We start from the raw sequence: 21,279 nt of genomic DNA, 5'->3' as shown, positions 1-21,279 counted from the left end.
AGCTCTGCTGAGAGCCTGCCTTTGGTTCAAGGCCAGAGAGAAAAGGAAAACGATGAGAAACTCGCCTCCCTGGTCCCCATACAGGTCGCTTACCCGGGTTTTCACTCCCTTCACCACGTGCCAGCTTTTCCTTGCTTTTCTGAGTCCTCGGGCAATCTGTCCATGGTGTTGAGCTGCACTCAGCAGAAGAAACAGGCCGTAGTGGGCCAACTCCACCTTGGTCGTGTCTGCCCAGTGACTCTACCGTGGTTTGCTGAGGCAGCATCTCTCTCAACCTCTCGGATTATGAGAGCTTCCACACACCTGAGTTGAGGGCAGCCCATTTCTCACCTTCCATTTGATGGTGTCGCCCTTTTATTGACTCTTATGAAACCGTGATATTCGTGCACATTTCTTATTCTCCTCTTAGGTGTCACAATTTACCTAATACCCTCAAAAAACAAAAAAAGAAAGAAAGAAAGAAAACCAAAACTTCCTGACCTCTGGAACACTCTCCTCTTCCAGTCCCCACTCTGTAAGCCTCACCTCTTACCTTCCCTGCCACTCAGGCTGGGTTTAAGAGGCCAGGAGGGGGGGTAATTATTCATTGTAAACAGCTGCTCATCAGGTATGTTGCTAGAGACTAAAGAAAAGTAATCTACACACATTCCCCCTGTTAAGGGCATTGAAAGACAAAACACCTGTTGGAAACGGACAGATGCTTATTTCTTTGGCAGAGGCATTTAAACTCCTTCTGGCTCTTTTCACGGATGGCAAAATAGAGGACTATAATGCAGAGAGGAGCCCAGAGAGTGGAGTTGGTTTCAGAGTTACTACAGCTACACCCAGCCTCCCTTCACTACTTTCAGTTGTAATAGGAAAAGCATAAAGCTGCTAACAAAAAATAAATGTGAATATTTCCAGAATATTCTAATGCCATGCTTAAACACAAAACCCACTCTTTGCTCACATAACAATTATCTATTGAGAGCCTATACTATGCCAGGCACTGTTTGGTGTGCATGGAACATTCCCTGCCCTCCTGGAGCTGACATTCTACTGTAGGAGTCAACCAACCAACAGATAAATAGATAGACAGTGTTTGAATAAATATATGCATAAAACACTGTGCTTTCAGGTAGTGACAAATAAAACCCTACAAATATAAAGCAGGGTAATGGCTTGGAGAAGGATGAGGGCACTATTTTATACAGAATCATCAGTGAAACATCTTCAGACAGAACATTTAAGCAGAGAACCAGATAAATGAGGGAGGAGGCCATGCTGGGATCTGGGGCAGAAAGGCAGAACATTCCAGGCCCTCAGGAGAGAACAATCCTGCCACATTCAAAAATCAGAAGTAAAGGGCTTCCCTGGTGGCGCAGTGGTTGAGAGTCCGCCTGCCGATGCAGGGGACACGGGTTCGTGGCCCGGTCCGGGAAGATCCCACATGCCGCAGAGCGGCTGGGCCCGTGAGCCATGGCCTCTGGGCCTGTGCGACCGGAGCCTGTGCTCCGCAACGGGAGAGGCCACAGCGGTGAGGGGCCCGTGTACCACAAAAAAAAAAAAAAAAATCAGAAGTAAAGCCAGTATCCCGGCTACACTGCATTGAACCTGGAGGAAAGAGTGAAGGAATGAGGCCTAAGAGGCTCACAGGAGTCAGAGAAGAGCATTACAGGGCAGGGTAAGGAATTCAGATTTCATTCTAAATGTGATGGGAAGGCAGATCCATAAAGACATGAAAAGTGCAAGGTGTAATCTGACCATCTCTCAGTCCTAACCAGAAAAATTACTTTCAAACTCAGAGCTAAATCTAACATTCAAATCCACTTCATGGTCAGTCTTCACAGATCAAGAAGCCAATACAAAGTCAAATCACAAAGTTAAAGATGAATAAAGCATAATTAACTCACCCCCCAAAAACACATTATTTATATTTCATAAGTAATATTCTCAAATGCCAAATTATTCCTTTTCTACTAAAAAACAAAATTGATATCATGGCTTTTTGTTAATAACACTATATCAATATTGGTTCGTTAATTGTAACAAATGTTCCATGCTAATGTGAGATGTTAATAATGGGAAAAACTGGGTATGGGATCTATGGGGACTCTCTATACTAGTCTCTCAATTTCTCTGTAAATCTAAACTCTTCTAAAAAGTCTATAAAGTCTATTTTAAAACTATATATATAGATATAGTCATATATAGTTATCTAGAGGTAATATATAGTTATACAGAGATATATAACATCTCCATATATTGATAAATATATAAAATCTCAGGGCAGGATATAATATGCTCTGAAACCACATACCAACAAAAGCAATCACCTTATCCTACTGCTATGAGTTATTTCAGTTGATACAACAATGAAACTGAAAATTAGCTTCAAATCAACTAAGCAGTTAAGATTGCAGATACTCACTTCTTTTGAACAAGCACTGTCCATACTCTACCTACCTCTTAAGTATATGGACATGTTTAGAAAATATGTTAGGCATGCTTACCTCTTTAAATAAGTTCACGATAGCAATAGCAAATAATTACTATTATGGGGGAAATGGAGCCGGTAATAAGAATAAAGCAAACCCTAGGCAGATTTTTAAGTCAAACAAAAGGGCAAATGTTATATCCCAGAGCCTAAAATACTCCAGAAGTCTGAAACAATGGCCCAGATGTAGGCGAAGTACAGGTGTGACAAACCTTATTTAGCTCAAACACTTGGGGGATGCGGGGGTTATGTGAATATTTTAGAGGGGAAAAAACAAATGTGTTTATTATCGACCGCAGAACAGAGGAGGTTTGTTTCTCAAAAGAGGACATAGGTTTAAACAGTTGAAAAATAGACCATGAATCTTCCAATAAAAGACAGGCTGAAACACAAGAGCTCCAATAATTTTCCAAGCAAAGTTTTCTCATACTTTATTAAATATATCACTTTCTGCCTGTGATAGGCAGAAGAATGGTTCCCCAAAGATTCCCACATCCTAATCCCCTGAATCTGTGAATGTTAGGGTACACTGCAAAAGGAAATTAAGGTTGCTAATTAGTCGACTTTAAAGCAGGGAGACTGCCCTGGATTATACAGGTGGGCCCACTGTAATCACAAGAATCCTTACAAATGGAAGAGGGAGGCAGAAAAAAGGAGAGAAAGGAAAAGAGATGTGACCACAGAAGTAAAGTGAGACAGACCCTACGTTGCTACCTTCGAAAACAGAGGAAGAAGCCAAGGGCCAACGAACGTTGGCCGCCTCTAGAAACTGGAAACATTCTCCCTGGAGCCTCCAGAAAGGAATGCAGCCCTGCAGACACCTTGATTTTAGCCCAGTGAAACCCACGTTGGGATTCCAGAACCATAAGATAATCAATTTGTATTGTCTTAAACCACTAAGCTTTACGGCAAGTTGTTACAGCAACAATAAAAAACAAATACGCCTCCTCTAAAAAGAACTCTCCTGCTTCAAGGAGAGAGCCCTTTTTAACCCAGTATCAGGGGGTGTCTTTACCACAGACGAGTGAAAGGGGGAAAAAATGTGTCATTCGCATGTGAAGTCAACAATCACAAATAAGAAAATCCGAAGATCAGTATCTAAAAGAATTGATATATGTAAGCTACAACAAAAAGCAGACTGGGCTATTCACGTCAGTAACAGTCTGAGTGGTTCTTAGTTTGCATTAAATTTCCCATCAGTTTCTTAATCTATTTCATCTGAAGTCTTCACATTACCCACTATAAAAAATACCTATTTATTTATGGTTAGAAAGTTAGCCATCTGTATTAGCCATACAGACTGCCCAAACAAATTACCACAGACCGCGTGGCTTAAACAACAGAGATTTATTTCTCAGTTCTGAAGGCTAGAAAGTCCAAGATCAAGGTGCCAGCAGACGATGTCTAGTGAGGACCGGCTATCTAACTTGTAGATGGCTGCCTTCTCACTGTATCCTCACATGTCAAGGAGAGAGGGCTCTGGTCTCTCTGCCTTTCCGACAAGAGCACCAGGTCTATCAGATTAGGGCCCCGCCCTTATGACCTCATTTAACATTTATCACCTCCTTACAAGCCCTAGCTCCAAATACAGTCACCTGGGAATTAAGGCCTCAACATAGGAATTTGGGGGGAAACAGAAACATTCACTTCATAACATCATCAGTAATCATTATTTAGGTCAGAAAACAAAAAAGAAAGATATTTTGCCCAGAGAATATTCATTAGGGAAAACTATTAAGTCGTATAAATTACCATAAACAAAAAGGAAAAAACTGGGAGTATAAAGCACTTCCAAATAGCATATTAATATACAACTTATATGAGTATGTTAATGAATATATATGTGTAGATACAGAGAGGGGCACATGCCAGTTGTGGGTGTTGACAGAACACAGATGGTCAGCTCCTGCACTAAAAAAGAAAGGTGCCCCTTTAATTTGTTCTTTTAAAATAAATGTGTATTTAAAGATATACCAGCTTTGGTAGTGGAGAAGTACAATGGCTGTGGCACCAAAAGTCACTATATATATATATATACATAAACTGCAAATATCAACTCAGTTTCTACAATACAGAAAATGAAGGAAGTAGCATAAACGAAAGTCCATATATCAGAAGAGACTCAACACAAAATAAAAGAACAACTCCCTAAGTTTGTTGTTTATTCCACAAAACTTATTCTCTAAGTTCTACCTTAACTCTAAGCCACTAATGCTGAAAAATCAATGAAACTATATTGAAATTTCACAAATATGATAATACATACTGGATCTGGAGTTTATACTGCGAAAGTCCGTTTCAGGCAACATTTTCATCTAGAAATACCTACGTTAAGGATAAAATATTAAGCAGCCTATTAAGCTTACACATTTGCTAACTATCCTTGCCTGAATTACCCTTGGCCATGACATACACACCAACAATCAGAGATAAAGCCCACACCCCCAAGAGATAAGAAACCCCTCCAATAAAGAAGATTTTCTCCTACAACTTGTCTCTCTGATTCCCACTCTTTTTTCCTCTATGGGTAAAGACGGTATGATTCTAACAAAACAAGGGGAGGAAGAACACAAGAGAATCGTGAGTGTACATCATTTCTCAGATTTCCAGTCTGGTTTGAAATGATATCAACAATCTAGGAAATAGTCAGAATTGAGAAGATTTATAATCACAGTGAAGAATTTGTTGCTGTTGCTGTTGTTTTAGTCTACTCAGCTAAGGTTTGAACCCACTCGGGTTTGCACGCATTCCATGGTTGTTCAATCAATGACTAGGTATGAAATGAACGTTACTCCCATTTGGAAAAATGTTTCACTGCTTACCCCACCTGCTGTTCAAGGCTAAAACTGTACTTTGGCTGCTGGTTTCACGTCAGCTGCGAGCAGACACACGTTCTGTGCAGCAGATGATGCCTGGGTGTGGCCTGGAATTTTCTTTTCACTCCTGTTTTGGACAAGGGCACTGGAGTTCATACATCTAGTTCAACCTGCATTTGACAGATGGCTCAATTGTCCTTGATTTGATTAGGCCAAAGAGCACTTACACATTTGCTTTTCTCTCTACTATTCACTTCTTATTTAAAAAAAAAAAATCCTTTAACTTTTGTAAAGAGAAATGAAGTACCACCATTTCACAGTCACTTGTAAGCAGTCTGCACTTCCAGAATGTGGACTTACAGAGCAAATCGGAATCTTACACGATTTTTTTTTTAAGCTACAGGATGATTTAATTGATTATAAACTATAATGATGACATTATAAAACTGAGTGGTCTCTTAAAGGCTTTTCACACTTAAATGTTTTATAATGAGAGAGAGAATGAGAATGAATAAATACTTGTTTGCTATAGAGGTCCCAATTTTAGAAAAAGAAACTGAGAAGGGAAGGTAAGTGGGATGCTAAAAGTTTCCCAGTCTTTTTAATATCACAGCAGCCCATTTAGAACCCCTTATGTTTAAGGAACTAGAAACTGAGGGATAGAAGCATGGCTTCTTACAGCCTAGGGGGTACAGTGTGGTGAAGCCACACACGTAGACCTAGCATACTGGGCAGAAACCTCCATTTGTGTCATTTGGTGAAAATCTTAAATTCCCATCTCCACATTTTACTACCCCACATTTGCTATCTCTAAGAGCAATGAGATACATATTGAATAAACTAAAAAAAAAGTCAACAGATCTAAGGGATAAACTACAATTCAATATAGCCTAACCATTTGCTATATTAGAAAAGATATATATGTTTGATAGGAGAGCATGAAAAGTACATAACCCCCCTTCTAGGAGGGGGAAAAAAAACAATTCACAATTCATTGTTTTGTTCATTCATAAACAAAAAACTTGTCCCATCCTAGAAGTTAGAAACCTCAGGTATTCATTCCACCACCAACTACCTCACTATATCTTTTAAAAGGCCTAAATCCACCCAACTACTAATATCTTCATCTATAAAACTACACTTAGGACTTCCCTGGTGGCACAGTGGTTGAGAAACCACCTGCCAATGCAGGGGACACGGTTTCGATCCCTGGTCAGGGAAGATTGCAGAGCAACTAAGCCCGTGAACCACAACTACTGAGCCTGAGCTCTAGACCCCGTGTGCTGCAACTACCGAGCCTGTATGCTGCAAATACTAAAGCCTGCACGCTACAACTACTGAAGCCTGCAGGCCTAGAGCCCGTGCTCTGCAACGAGAAGCCACCGCAATGAGAAGCCCACACACTGTAACAAAGAGTAGCCCCCTCTCGCCACTAGAGAAAGCCTGAATGCAGCAATGAAGACTCAGTGCAGCCAAAAATAATATTAATTTTAAAAAAAAAAACAAAACTACACTTAACACTGCCAGCCTCCTTCACAGGGAGGTTCTGATCAGTTAAATGTAAGGATGCCTTTCAGGGCCTACGAAGAAGCAGTTTTAGGTAATTTAACTTAATGCTTGTTTCTTTACTCATATGAGTAATGCATGTCCATGGCAACAAAATAAAAATTCAATAGTACAGAAAGATATAAAGGAAAATCCTCCTTTTCTCCTATTCTTATTCCCCAAAGGTAACCACTTCATGTTTCTTATACAGCCTTCCATTGTATGCCTTTGTATGAATATCTTTTTACACAAATGTAACACTAAGTTTTCTGAAGTAACTTTTTCCCTTGATATTAGACATTTTCCACATCTACCCCATTCTTTAATAGCTACATGGTATCCCTCTGCATAGACATACCATGATTTACTTAACCAGTCCTTCTTAACAGACATTTAGAAAGTTGGTTCTAGATTTTCCTTATTTTAAACAGTGTTGCAAAGAACAATCATCTACTTACATTTGCTAACTATTCAGACATATTTGTAAGATAAATTGCTAACATGGAATTGCTGGGTCACGGGCTAAATCCTGATGTCAAATGGTTTCATTAATGAGTTGTATCAACTCCCACCAAGAAAAGAGTATCTAAGGTCACGGGCTAAACCCTGATGTCAAATGGTTTCATTAGTGAGTTGTATCAACTCCCACCAAGAGAAGATTATCTAAGTATTGAATATGATCAACACTTTTTTAAAAAACATAGTTTTAAAGGTTCTTTCTGTATATGCTTTCATTAGGAAGTTTATCTGCAAGGAAATTAACATCTTTTTTTTTTTTTTTTTTTTGGCTGCGTTGCGTCTTTGTTGCCGCGCACGGGCTTTCTCTAGTTACGGTGAGCCGGAGCCACCCTTCGTTGCGGTGCACAGGCTTCTCATTGCGGTGGCTTCTCCTGTTGCAGAGCAGGGGTTCTAGGTGCACGGGCTTCAGTAGTTGTGGCATGTGGGCTCAGTAGTTGTGGCGCACGGGCTTAGTTGCTCCGCAGCATGTGGGATCTTCCTGGACCAGGGATCGAACCCGTGTCCCCTGCAATGGCAGGCGAATTCTTAAACCACTGAGCCACCAGCAAAGTCCCTAACATAGATTTTTAAATATTTGTAAGCAACCTAATTTATGTTCCTACCATCTCTTTGAAGCAAATAAAGAACCTACAATTTCTACTTGGCAAAAGAAACAAAAGTAACAATAATAATAAAATTAGGGCACAAGAAATGCTCTGTCCTAGGTTAGTCCTGACCTAATTTTACAGCATAAAGAAACACTACTAAAAAGCTAGTTACTTTCATTATTCCCTGCTAGGTAAAAAAATTTTTTTTCTCCAATCCCGTTATTCTATACATAGAACTAACACAGCACATTTTTATAAATAAATTCTACTTTAAATTTAACAAACATGTGCTCTTGTCAATTCATTAGTAACAGATTAGGAAATAGTTAAGAAAAAACAGAAAAATAAACACTAAAATTTCTTATGGACGCTAACATTTCAAATATAAGTTAAAATATACAGAACCATATAAATCACACAGCTTTAAAAAAAACTTTTCTATTTAATAACTGACCAAAAAAATGGCAAAGATAAAAGTGGCAAGGACTCCAAAGTATAGACGAAATAAGAATCAAGTCTGAATACATACAACAAATGAGTTTAAAACATAATAGAAAACAAAATAGTGAAAAGGGGCGCTATACATATAAGACCTCTGGATACTATAATTCCTGTTTTATTCTCACAGTCTAAAAAATCTGTGGTTTGCATTACACTGGAAAGTTTAAAAGATTTAGAACAAGGAAAATATAAAATCCAATGTGATTTAAAGCTCTTGTGTAGATCTGGCCCTTGGGAGAGCAATAACTTTTTAGTTACTGAGCTCTCAACCACCAATGAAGGGTACTTCAAATAGCATAACAAAGGCAAATGAAACATAAAGGGTTCCCCTGACCTGAACTCCCAAATGACACTGTCTAAAAACACACACTCTCTAGCTTGCTCCATTTACCTTCTAAATTACCTTCTATTGATAAATCCTATCACTCATCTGAACACCACAGTGCTATATCATGTACAGGCCTTCAAGTAGCTTACAATTAATGAAGGAGACATACAAGTAAATAACTGACTATAATAAAACGAAGACTAAAAATAAGTGCTCTATTTACAAAGTACCACATTGCTAACTGAGGAAAACTGGAAGCTTCACTGAAGGTGGCATTCGAACTAGCATGTGAGGATGAACAAGATTTTGAAAACCAGAGAGTGTGAGAAATGTAATATATCAGTCAAAGTTTGGGTTGCAAACTATAGAAATCAATTCTGGCAAACCTGGGCAGCAAATGAATTTACTAAAAGAATTTCGAGTAGCTTATAAAATAGATGAGAAGTCTAGAGGCTGGGGGAAAAAAAACCCAAAACACCCAAGCAGGAAACGAGCAACTGAGAACTCAGTCACCTAACAGAAATAGTGAGGATAATTTGCTATAGCAAATAATCTCTAATTATCCTACATCTATACGTCATTTCCTCAAGATTCAAAGCCTAATAAAGGACATTACTGGGTCAACTGGAAAAATCTCAATCAAGTTAGATGATAGTATTGTATCAATTTAGTTTCCTGATTTTAATAATTGTTCTATAGTTATGTACGAGATTTCCTTGCTTTTAGAAAATACAGGGCTTCTCTGGTGGCGCAGTGGTTAAGAATCTGCCTGCCAATGCAGGCAGCACGGGTTCGATCCCTGGTCTGGGAAGATCCCAAACACTGAAGAGCAACTAAGCCCATGCGCCACAACTACTGAGCCTGCGCTCTAGAGCCCAGGAGCCACAACTACTGAAGCCCGCAGGTCTAGAGCCCAAGCTCAGCAACAAGAGAAGCCACCGCAATGAGAAGCCCGCGAACCGCAACCAGGAGTAGCCCCCAGTCACCGCAACTAGAGAAAGCCTGCGAGCAGCAACAAAAACCCAACGCAGCCAAAACTAAATTGATTAATTTTTTTTTAAAAAAGAAAATACATACTGCAGTGTTTAGGGGTAAAGGGATATCATGTCTACCATTCACTCTTAAAGATTCAAAATAAAATCTTTAAGAAAAAACAAAATAGGTCGGTGCTTTGTGTACATCTAGAGGGGTGGGACAGGGAGGGTGGGAGGGAGAGGCAAGAGGGAGGACATATGGGAACGTACGTAAATGTATAGCTGATTTACTTTGTTATACAGGAGAAACTAACACACCATTGTAAAGCAATTATATATAGTCCAATAAAGATGTTAAAAAAACAATAGTGTGTGTGTATGTGGAGAGAGAGAAATAGGAGAGGGACAGGAACATAACCTGTCCAAACTAAAGTGACTGTCTTTCTGCACAAAGTCCTTTGTACAGTGCATGACACCACACAGCCCCTTCACCCAGAGATAATCCCTATTATTTGTATATGCATCATCTTGCCTGCCCATCTTGTCATATTTTCTAATCAAAGTTTATTTGTAGAATCCTCTTTTCAAATGCAATGTATTTATGTTGCTAATAATATACAACTATAAAAAATTTGAATAAAGGGAAAGACAAAGTTCCACATAGTCCCTATATTTTCCCCACTCCAAACACAGATTAATAGCTTGATACGTATTCACACCCTCTCAGGATTTTAAATGAATGTACACATCTTATAATTTTGACATAAATACATATTATCTTTTTTCCTTAAAGTCTTATCATGACATCTTTCCAGTTTTATATCAAAAGACCATACAGCAAAATGTTGACTGGTTATTTCTGGGTAATGATATTACACATAATTTTTATTTTCTTCTTGGTATTTTTCTGTTATCTAACAGAACAGGCAGAACTTTTGATCTTAGGAGATACCTGTATCTCTGATACAAAAGGGAAGGAAAAGAAACAGATTAATTTTGACAACATGGGGAGGAATATTGGAAGAAGTCAAATTTGAGAAGTTTAGAATTGAAGAAATCACATGATAGAGACCATGATGTGGTGTGTATCAATCACATGTAAGTGAGTGTCACCCAGGATGTACTAAAAAATATAAACTGTAAATTAGGTGCCAAAATCTTCAGAGGAATCAATCATGAAAATAGTCTCATAAAATGATAAAATATCATATTTGACTAAATAATTAAAAATCATTCATTTTTGCCTACTTACCATACTCTGACTATATGTGGTCAATCCCAAGTTGACAGTTTCAGGAAAAAAAAAGTCTCCCAAATTAAACATTAAAAAGTCCCCCAGGGCATTTTTTTAGTCTCAAGGGAATTCTTCCTATGTTTTGGCTCAGTCAAAAACACTGTTGTTGGGGCATCCCTAGTGGCGCAGTGGTTGAGAGTCCGCCTGCCGATGCAGGGGACACAGGTTCGTGCCCCGGTCTGGGGAGATCCCACATGCCGCGGAGCGGCTGGGCCCGTGAGCCATGGCCGCTGAGCCTGCGCGTCCGAAGCCTGTGCTCCGCAACGGGGGAGGCCACAACAGTGAGAGGCCCGTGTACCGCAAAAAAAAAAAAAAAAAAAAAAATTCTGTTGTTCCAGAGAACAGAACTCTGTCCTACACATAACAGCGTTAAGGGGAGACATGTTTTGTCACAAAAAGAAAAAGAAGTTTCCAACAATTAGAAAGAGTAGCAACGGCTGCTTCAAAAAACAGTAGGATAGAAGCACTTCCAGAATGGCGGAGTAAGGACTTCCGAATATCCACTCTGCCACAAAAGCAACAAGAACACTGACAAAAAATTGTTAAAACCAACACTTTCAGAACTATGGAAATTAACCAAAACTTTGCAACAACCCAGTGAGTGTTTATTCAAGGAAAACAGCTAACTTTCTGTAAGAACAGCAACTTGCTTATTCCAATCCCACTCTACCCAGCTCTACAATAGCCCTGAAAACCAAAAGCCTCACTACAATGGTGACTGTGAAAACCAGCAGCCTTGCAGCCACTGGAGAGGGTAGGAGAGCTTGCCAAAGTCCCATCCCCAGAGAGCTGTCACTATTTGACTTTTCTGGAAGCTCTGTGAAAAGCTCCATTCTCAGATCTTGCTCTTTTTTTAAAATAATTTATTTTATTTATTTATTTCGGCTGTGTTGGGTCTTCATTGCTACACGCAGGCTTTCTCTAGTTGCAGTGAGCAGGGGCTTCTCTTGTTGCAGAGCAAGGGCTGTAGGCGTGTGGGCTCAGTAGTTGTGGCTCGCAGGCTCAGTAGTTGTGGCACACATGCTTAGTTGCTCCACAGCATGCAGGATCTTCCCAGACCAGGGCTCAAACCCATGTCCCCTGCATTGGCAACCAGATTCTTAACCAGTACGCCACCAGGGGAGCCCTCAGATCTTGTTTTTATTTGAGCAGACTTAGAACTCACCCTGGGTAAACAGTCATATAACCAGGAAGTTTGTAAAAAAGAAAAAAAATCAGCAGCAAAAGTTTAAAATCATAGCCACTTGAGGCAGTGATACCAGGTGGGCTCAAAAGAGGCTGAAACTTATAAGGTAAAACTGGAGAATGAGATGCCCAAGAGGGCATTGTAAAGGTTTGACATATTCCTGAGAATCTAGGAGGCCATGCACATGTGCAAAGCTGTGGGCATGCCCAGGAAAGATCTGAGAAGGCCCTAATCTTTTCCCTCAGGCCAACCTTGAGGCTCTGCACAAGCAGGAAGTGAAAGTTAAGGCAGAGCTGTAAATTTCCTGATAGAGCATTGAAAACATACCCAAAAACACACGCACAGAGCCTCTCAGTAAAGGCTGGGAGACTTACTGCTTCAAAGCTTTTAAGGAAATTCTAAATGAAAAAAGATAATACCTTATTCAATAAGTAATACAAATTCTAAATATTCTATACATCTGTAAGTTCCTGTGTGTGACTAAGTGTAGTTTTGCATTTGACCTGCATACTCTAAGAAGATTAACACTCTGCATGAGAGAGGACAGCAGCACGACTGTAGATAAAAGAACCACCTTTGACTGTGTTCATCTAATTTCAATCTTTACAACTTTGTAAGGTAGACACTCTTAGTCACCCTTTACAGGTAAGGGAACTGAGTTTCAGAAAGCTTATGCAACTTTCCTGAGGTTTTACAACTAGTAAGTAGGGGTTTGGAAGGTAGGTTTCTAACCAGTCAGCTACACTGCAAAACACACATCACTGACCGCCATGTGATATAGCGCCTGAAAGAAAAATGAAAAAACAGAAAACAAAAAACATGGGTGGGGGCTGGGGGGGAGGAGAGAAAGGAAGGAAGGGAGACAGGCAAAAAGCAGAACTTAGGTGGGTTTTGAGAAGTTATACCCTAACTATTCATTTGTCTCTAAAGTCCTGTTATCTACCACCTTGAAACAATAATTCCTATTTGTCCATAATGCTTCAACTCTGATACTTATGTTTTCAGAGACCCCATCCCACATGGGATCACCATGATGCCCCCACCAGCATGGACACCCATCCTCAGGCTTCAACAGCACTTTCCCCTCTCCTCCCTGCCCCCACGAAGCCACTCAGGAAACAGATGAGGTGCAAACCTGAAGCTCCCCTCCCTGCCAATTCTGTCTAAAAACCCTCCATTTTAAGTCTACTTCCATACGGTAAAAATGAAAAACCAACTTATCTGCTTAATTTTCCCCTCCAATATACATAAAATAATTGCTCTTAAAATAACATTTTCTATTAACCTCTTAATTCAATGATTCTCTTGACTGTGAAAAAAAATACTTTTTAAAACTTAATAGGTAAACAAGGACCTACTACTGTATAGCACAGGGAACTCCACTCAATATTCTGTAACAACCTATATGGGGAAAGAATCTGAAAAAGGATATATGTATATGTATAACTGATCACTTTGCTGTACACCTGAAACTAAGACAACATTGTAAATCAAATATACTCCAATATAAAATAAAAATTAAGGGAAACTTAATAGGAATTGTTCTACAAAATCATAATACTACTGACATAAAAAAAGAAGCAGCAAACCAAAATACAACCTGGGAGTGGGGTGAAGGACAGTAAGGGAAAATAGGAAGCCAAGCTTTGCCTTTAGAAAAATACTCATTTCTTAATCAGGCTTTGCTCCCAGAGAACTCACAAGTTCTTCAGAAGGACCTGAAGTTTGTGTATCTGCAACAGAGATTAAGCCTTCTTCAGTAGTATAAAATAAGACTAGGCGTTAGTTAGTCCAAGTATTAAACAAAGACATGTTATTTTATCATCAGCATTGTAGTAAAAGAAAAAAAATGAGAGCAAAATATCCTAGTCTTCAATATCGTGAATCCAGCTACTGGGAGGTGAACTTTAGATTCATAATAGAACCACAGAGCCAAACCCATGATTTAAATGAAATTCACACTGCATTAGACTTTGAGAGAGAAGGCTAAGTATTTTATATTTTCCCAAAATGCAGCTGTTAATGGTCCTTTCAAGCCAGAGACTACAGACATCTAAATTTGGCGACTAATCATTTCACAAAATACACATCCATTGACAAAATCTCCCAGCGCTAGTAACTTCCCACAGCTAAATACAGAAATGGAGGGATCACAGCACTGATAATCCAAGAGTATATATGAATTTGGGGCAACAGTCCTGTCACCCCAATACTTTGCTTAGGTTAATATTAAAATGTGTTTGCTATCCCTCAGTATAGGTTTGACTTGGTACTAAAGAAATATGGATCAGACGTATTTGTATCAGTCCTTAATAGCAAGAAGAAAAAAGGCGAATTAAATATGTACAATGGAGAATTCATTCTATCTGTCTCTTACAAATTTTTTAATTGTCATGCTATGTGCACATACCAATGATGTGCATGGATGGTAGAAATGGCATCCTTGGGAGTACTGTTCTTTACAGAAATTGTCTTTTAAGTAATTTAAGGCTGACAGACATCAGGTTAGTCAAATTCTAAAAACAGCATCCTAGCAACATCAGGAAAAAACTAAGCATATCAATTTGTATTTCTCAACACCCTTTGACAAAATCCACTCAAAAGTGTGATATTATCTATAACAATTATCAATGCACTGCCCCATGAAAACTCTGTAGAAAATATTCAGAACAAAGTTGTTGATTATTTCCATCCAAAAGGAAAAAGTATTAAAGAATTTATTCTTGGTACCTCAACACACACGCACAAATGGCTCTAAAAAAAGAAAAAGAAATTTTAAAGAGAATGAATGTAGTGCCCTAATAAGTTAATCGGGAGCTTCTATAAAATAGAAATAATTGTGTCAGTATGGTCTTTATTTCTCCCTTTGGTATTTCAAAGTGCATCAGGAAATAGCAACATCTGAAGAGAAAACACCTTTACAACCACTTAAATTAATTTCTTAAAAAAGCCTTGTCAGTCATGCTGTGGTGTGGCTAAGACCAAATGACTTCTTACACAGCCTCTCTAGAGGTCACCTGCACAGTGACCGGTACTGTGAAACATGATCACTACTTTTTCTGAAGAAAAAAGGAAAAAGCAGAAAAGGCTTACTACATAATTCCCCAGGAAATGTAGCCGTGTTGAATTATGAGCTTGCCATTTTCCATCCTAGCAGTAGTTTAAATCAGAGACAGTAACACTACTAAGAATGACAAAAAATTGGAAACCATACTCTGCATAGTGTGAAATCCCCCCCAAAAAAACCCAGAAAAACAAAAACGCTCCAACCTTCTGGGTGAATACATGCAATAAACTATCTTACTAAGGAAAGAAAAAAAAAAAAGTAAGTAATGTGATTTTTTTTTTTTTTTCCCAATTTAACAGTGAACAACACAAGCTCCTGTCCTCTAGGACAAAGCAGAAAGTCAAGGGCTAAGGCAGCTCAAAGACGGGGCACCGAACTCAGTGAGAGAGAGGGTTCAGGTCACGAGGAGATGAGGGGAGATGAGGGGAAATCATCCCTAAGAAGGAGATCCTGAACAGGGCCTTCTGACTAGTGCAATTAGCAGAGCCTTCACATATTGATTTCCTCTTTTCCCTGGTACTACCCTTTTTCACAGGGCTCTACACAGGCTCCTGATAGGAAGGAGAGCTCGTAAGTAATGTGATCTCAGCAGGCCCCTGATGGAGCAGGCATAGGCCTGGGGCGGAGAGGGGGGGTCATATAGATTTTCCTAAGGGTTTTTGAACAAGCACGTTTTTAAAAGAATCAAGTTCCAGTTCCAGATATTCAATGTCTATACTCTTTCCTAAGAGCAGTCTATCTTAGAAATACAGGACACTTAGCACTTGAGGACAAGGCAACCCCTTCTTGACCATTTTCAGTCTGACTGTGGTGCATTCCCTGAAGCCCAAGCAAAGGGTAATTTGAAATACAGGTGTAGATACTGGGAAAGTATTGAGACCTTTCACAAATCAGTAGTTTCCAATTCCTTGTTTTCAACAAAATTGAAGGAGGACCTAATCTAGTCGTCAGCTGACAGATCATTCAAATGTTTTACAGTAATGATTTCAGCATATAATCAGAAAGGTGTTCAAAGAATTGAGTGACACTTACATGACAAAACTCCAACCAGTCCCATCTACCAATTTATGAGAACTATGTTTCTCAGTACTTACATCTATAAAAAGAAAAATTAGGAAGAGAATTGACAGCGAATCCTGTCTCATTCAGGCAATAAGTAATATTCATTCATGGATACCCAACTAAACTCATTAGGGAAAAAGATCATTTACATGATCTTTTTACATAAAATTTTACATAAAATTTTACATGTTTAACAACTGCTAATTAAAATAGATAGTATATAAATCAATGTGATTTTAATTTAATCTAAAAGAAAAATTTATACCCAAGCCTTAAGGTTACAGAACATTTTTTTAAATCACAAGTTGTTACAAGGAAGCAGAAAGGGTAATCACTAAAAGATTTTCAAGTTCAAAAATATATTACGGGCTTCCCTGGTGGCGCGGTGGTTGAGAGTCCGCCTGCCGATGCAGGGGACACGGGTTCATGCCCCGGTCCGGGAGGATCCCACATGCTGCGGAGCGGCTGGGCCCGTGAGCCATGGCCACTGGGCCTGTGCGTCCGGAGCGTGTGCTCCACAACTGGAGAGGCCACAACAGTGAGAGGCCCGCACACCGCAAAAAATATATATATATATATATATATATATATATATATATATATATATATATATATATATATATTACACTGGGTCAAGCTCTAAGGGAGATGTGGAATTAAAAAACAAGTTAAAAAGAATAAGGAATAATGTAAGTCTTCTCACTGTTAATATTAATGTGATTCTTAAATGGATGGTGGTGTACAAACTTCCAGTTATAAGATAAATACTAGGGATGGAATGTAAACATGAGCAATATAATTAACACAGGTGTATATTATATATGAAAGTCAGAGTTAATCCTAAGAGTTCCCATCATAAGGAAATTTTTTCTATTTTTTTTAATTTTGCATCTATGAGATGACAGTTGCTCACTAAACTTATTGTGATAATCATTTCATGATGTATGTACACCAAATCATTATGCTGTACACCTTAAACTCATATAGTGCTATACATCATTTATAACTCAAACTGGGAAAAAAAATAACATCGAGGGACTTCCCTGGTGGCAGTGGTTGAGAATCTGCCTGCCAATACAGGGGACACGGGTTAGAGCCCTGGTCCGGGAAGATCCCACATGCCTCAGAGTAACTAAGCCCGTGCACCACAACTACTGAAGCCTGTGTGCCTAGAGCCCATGCTCTGCAACAAGAGAAGCCACCACAATAAGCCCATGCACCGCAACGAAGAGTAGCCCCCACTCGCCGCAACTAGAGAAAGCCCGTGTGCAGCAATGAAGACCCAACACAGCCAAAAATAAATTTTTTTTAAAAAAAGAAAACCTTGAAAAGAAAATTTTAAAAAATAATAACATCGAAAAAAGCAAAAGGTGGAAAAATAGATAATAATGGAGAATATTAAATGACTATAGTATTTAGACCATGCATAAGAATGATGTGACACTTCTATTTAAAAAATCAATACAGAGACTTCCCTGGTGACGCAGTGGTTAAGAGTCTGCCTGCCAATGCAAGGGACACGGGTTCAAGCCCTGGTCTGGGAAGATACCACATGCCGCGGAGCAACTAAGCCCATGTGCCACAACTACTGAAACCCGCAAGCCACAACTACTGAAGCCTGTGCACCTAGAGCCCGTGCTCCACAACAAGAGAAGCACTGCAATGAGAAGCCTGCGCACTGCAACGAAGAGTGGCCCCTGCTCGCCGCAACCAGAGACAGCCCGCACACAGCAAAGACCTAACACAGCCAAAAAAAAAAAAAAAATTAAAAAAAATAAATTTATTTAAAAAAATGAATAAGAGCAGCTGACACATTAACATGGAGCAAGAAAGCAAAGATCTGACACCCACAATAATTGAATATGGTATCTGTATTACCTTAAAACCTATAATCATATCAAAATATCAGGAAAACAGGTATCACTCAAGTCATCCATACATCCACTCTTCACATCTCTGAGTCACTACAGATGCAATTTGGGATAGTAGTTAAAAGATTCAGCTGTGGAGCCGAAATGCCTGGGTTAAATTCAGACTCCTTAATTTGGTGGTTGAGTGATATTGGGTAAATCACCTAAGCTCTCCTAACTGTGAGCAATCTAACTGTGCCTCAGTTTTCTCATCTCATACTAAGTGCTCAATAAATGTAAGTTACTATTAATATTACAGGGAAGAAAAAAATTTCCAAGGACTGCCAATAGGCCTTGACTTCCTCTCTGTTAACAGTTCATCAAAAATATTAATATAATACTAAGCAAATCCTAGTATTGGGTTTTTTTTAAGTTAATGATTGCATTAAGTATAATATTACACCTAGTGGGTATTCAATGAAGATAATTAGCCTTATGACATGCTTACCCAAACTCCATAGGCTTGGGGTTCATACCATCTATAGAGGAAATGATTGAAGAGCAAGAGACTAGCAGATGCAAGGTACTCAACTAAGTTACCTTGGAGTATTACATATCAAGAAGTTGTTTGGTTTAGTTTTATTTTGGCCTGTTTTCCACTTATAAGCCATGTATCCGTAGTAGTCTACGGTAGCAAAGGGAATAGACAGTATTCAATTCTGGAGTTAGGTACCTGGTCCTTACACAGCTAAAACTCCACTGTGAACTTTTTTTTCTTTCTAATCATTTCAATTAATCTCCATTTGGGGCACAAATGCACCACAGGATATGAGAGCAAGGAGGCCTCAGGCACCTTAATCAACCTTGTCCCACTTAGTCTTTAGGCACCAAGAAATGGTATTCTTAGCAAGCCTAAACAGGAAGAGCACTTCAGAATCTGAGATGTGGAAGTGACCTTACAGGCCACCAACCCAAACCAAAATGAAGGAATAATCTTTCCAACCACTCTTCATCCACCTCTGCCTAAAAATATGATGGTGGTAGTAACAGTGGCTGCAGCTATGCCCCAGGCACTGTGCAAAGCATCTACATTCACTGACACACTGAATCATTAAACTGTGAAGTGAGAAAATCCTAAAAGAAAACACAAGATGGAATTTTTCAGACCATTATAAAAAAGGATAAAAGCCTTAAGTTTTAATACAATGGTTACAATATTAGCATAAATCAAAAAATACATTATTCATCTCTAAATGATACACCATCATTTCATTCAATTTAGTTCAACAGAGACCAAATACCAAAGGTACCATTACTACAATTACTGTTAAAACATGATCCCTGCAACCAAGGAGTGTCCCCTTTATTCTCAGTAAAGCAGTGATTGGTTCACAAAAATGTGAGAGATAAAACAGTCAAGTCAAAGGCAGCTGGGTATAAATCCCAACTCTGCCACTGGCTTCAACAGCTTAGGCAAGTCAGTTAACCTATAAAAATGAAGATTTTATAAAGTATACATATAAAAAATTTATCAAGTTGTTTAAACAACTTTCAAGTTACTAAAAAAATTAAGTTGTAATAAAGTTATATAGGTAAATAATGTTATAGAAACAAGATGTGATATATAATGTGCACTAGGCTGGTCAGTTTCCTTCATTTCCTGATGAGCTGACTCTAAGAATTTCTTCATACCTCTCTCAAATTTTACTTATTACCTGCCTTAATCCTAACAAGGTTAAATATGGCACACTTAAGTTTTGTATTTTTTCCAACTCTACTTCTGTACACAACTCCTATCTTTAGGGACATCCTACCTACTATGCCCTTAAGATGTTACAAATATCAATACTTCAGTAATAGGAAATTTAACTCAACCCAAAATAATTTTTTAATCTATGCACATGGGAATTCAAAATATAAAGACAGTTTTGTACTACAAATGTTAAAATAACAGAACAGCTCATAAAGAAAGTAATTTAACTCCTTTAGCTAGGGTATCAGTAGAGTAACAGTTTGCCCCCAAACCATTCCCTGCTCCAAGCTCTAAGACACTTCCAATTATGAATGTGTGAATATGGCCGATTATATTGCTAGTAAAATTGAGACCTGACTGCTGAAACATTTACAGATAGAAAATTCAAATAGACGAAGGCCACCACCCCCTGATTCCTACACATATACAATGAAAGAGAACTATGCTATTAAAAAAAAAGAGAACTATGCATCCGATCCCGCCCCCAAATACTATAGAGTCCAGCTTGTCGGGGTCATTCTTTCACTGAGTAAACATTTATTATGTGCCTACTGTGTGCCACGCATTGCACAGGCAGTGAACAAAACTGACCCCCAAATCCCTCCCTTCTTAATAATAGGAATGTCTCCCTGTGAGGTTAGGCACTGGGAGACCAAGCCCTGGTTGTCCCTACCGCAAAAGGGTTAATCACACTGACACCCGCACCGGAACCCAACCGGCCCCCTTGACTTGCGGACACAGCCGCGGCCGCTGGGTTCTTTAATAATTGGGCCAAGACCTCTTGGGCAGGCGGGGGAAGCCCATGGCCTTGAACCTCAGCGCAGCCCAGCAGAGAGGGAGGAAGGGACGCACACCCACCCCCCACGCCACGTGTGCACCCCAGCGCACGCCCCCGCCGCCCTCCGCCCGCCCTGCGCAGGCGCTGCCGCCGTCCGGCTCGCGCATTCCCTGCATGCCGCTCGCGGCTTCTGACTCGGGGCCCGGACCCCCACCGGGCCTGGACCCACACCAGCCCCGGTCCCACGAGGCCGCGACCCCGACCCCGACCAGGATCCCACCAGCTGTCGCCTCTTACCGGCGCACTGGCCCCAGCACCCCAGCCTCGTGGCTCTCGGCGGCCGCCTCGCGGACCTCCTCCTCCTCGGCCTCCGCGGCTGCCCCGGAAGCCCCTGCCGCGGCCCCGGCGGCCGCCTCCATCCCCGCCGCCGCCTCTCGCCACCGCCGCCGGGGCGCCGGCCCGCTCGCGGTCGCGATCCCCGGTAGGCCGGCCGCGGCCGGGTCGGCGTCCTCGGCCGCCCCGAGCTCCTCGCTCCGCCTGCAT

At 40.0% G+C, this 21,279-nt stretch overlaps 1 protein-coding gene across 1 annotated transcript in view; it reads right to left on the bottom strand.

Moving 5' to 3' along the window:
* The window catches only part of AVEN (apoptosis and caspase activation inhibitor), a gene marked incomplete at its 5' end in the record, with an annotated part of 193,037 nt that extends 171,758 nt beyond the window's left edge, over window positions 1-21,279 (bottom strand). The window contains one exon of the mRNA XM_082647184.1: window positions 21,034-21,279. Coding sequence (XP_082503310.1) covers window positions 21,034-21,279 — 246 coding nt within the window. The remainder of the gene's footprint in view (window positions 1-21,033) is intronic.

Source organism: Grampus griseus, assembly GCF_964374135.1.
Source record: "Grampus griseus genome assembly, chromosome: 2".
Classification (NCBI taxonomy): Eukaryota; Metazoa; Chordata; class Mammalia; order Artiodactyla; family Delphinidae; genus Grampus; species Grampus griseus.
This window is presented reverse-complemented; position numbering and strand designations above follow the sequence as displayed.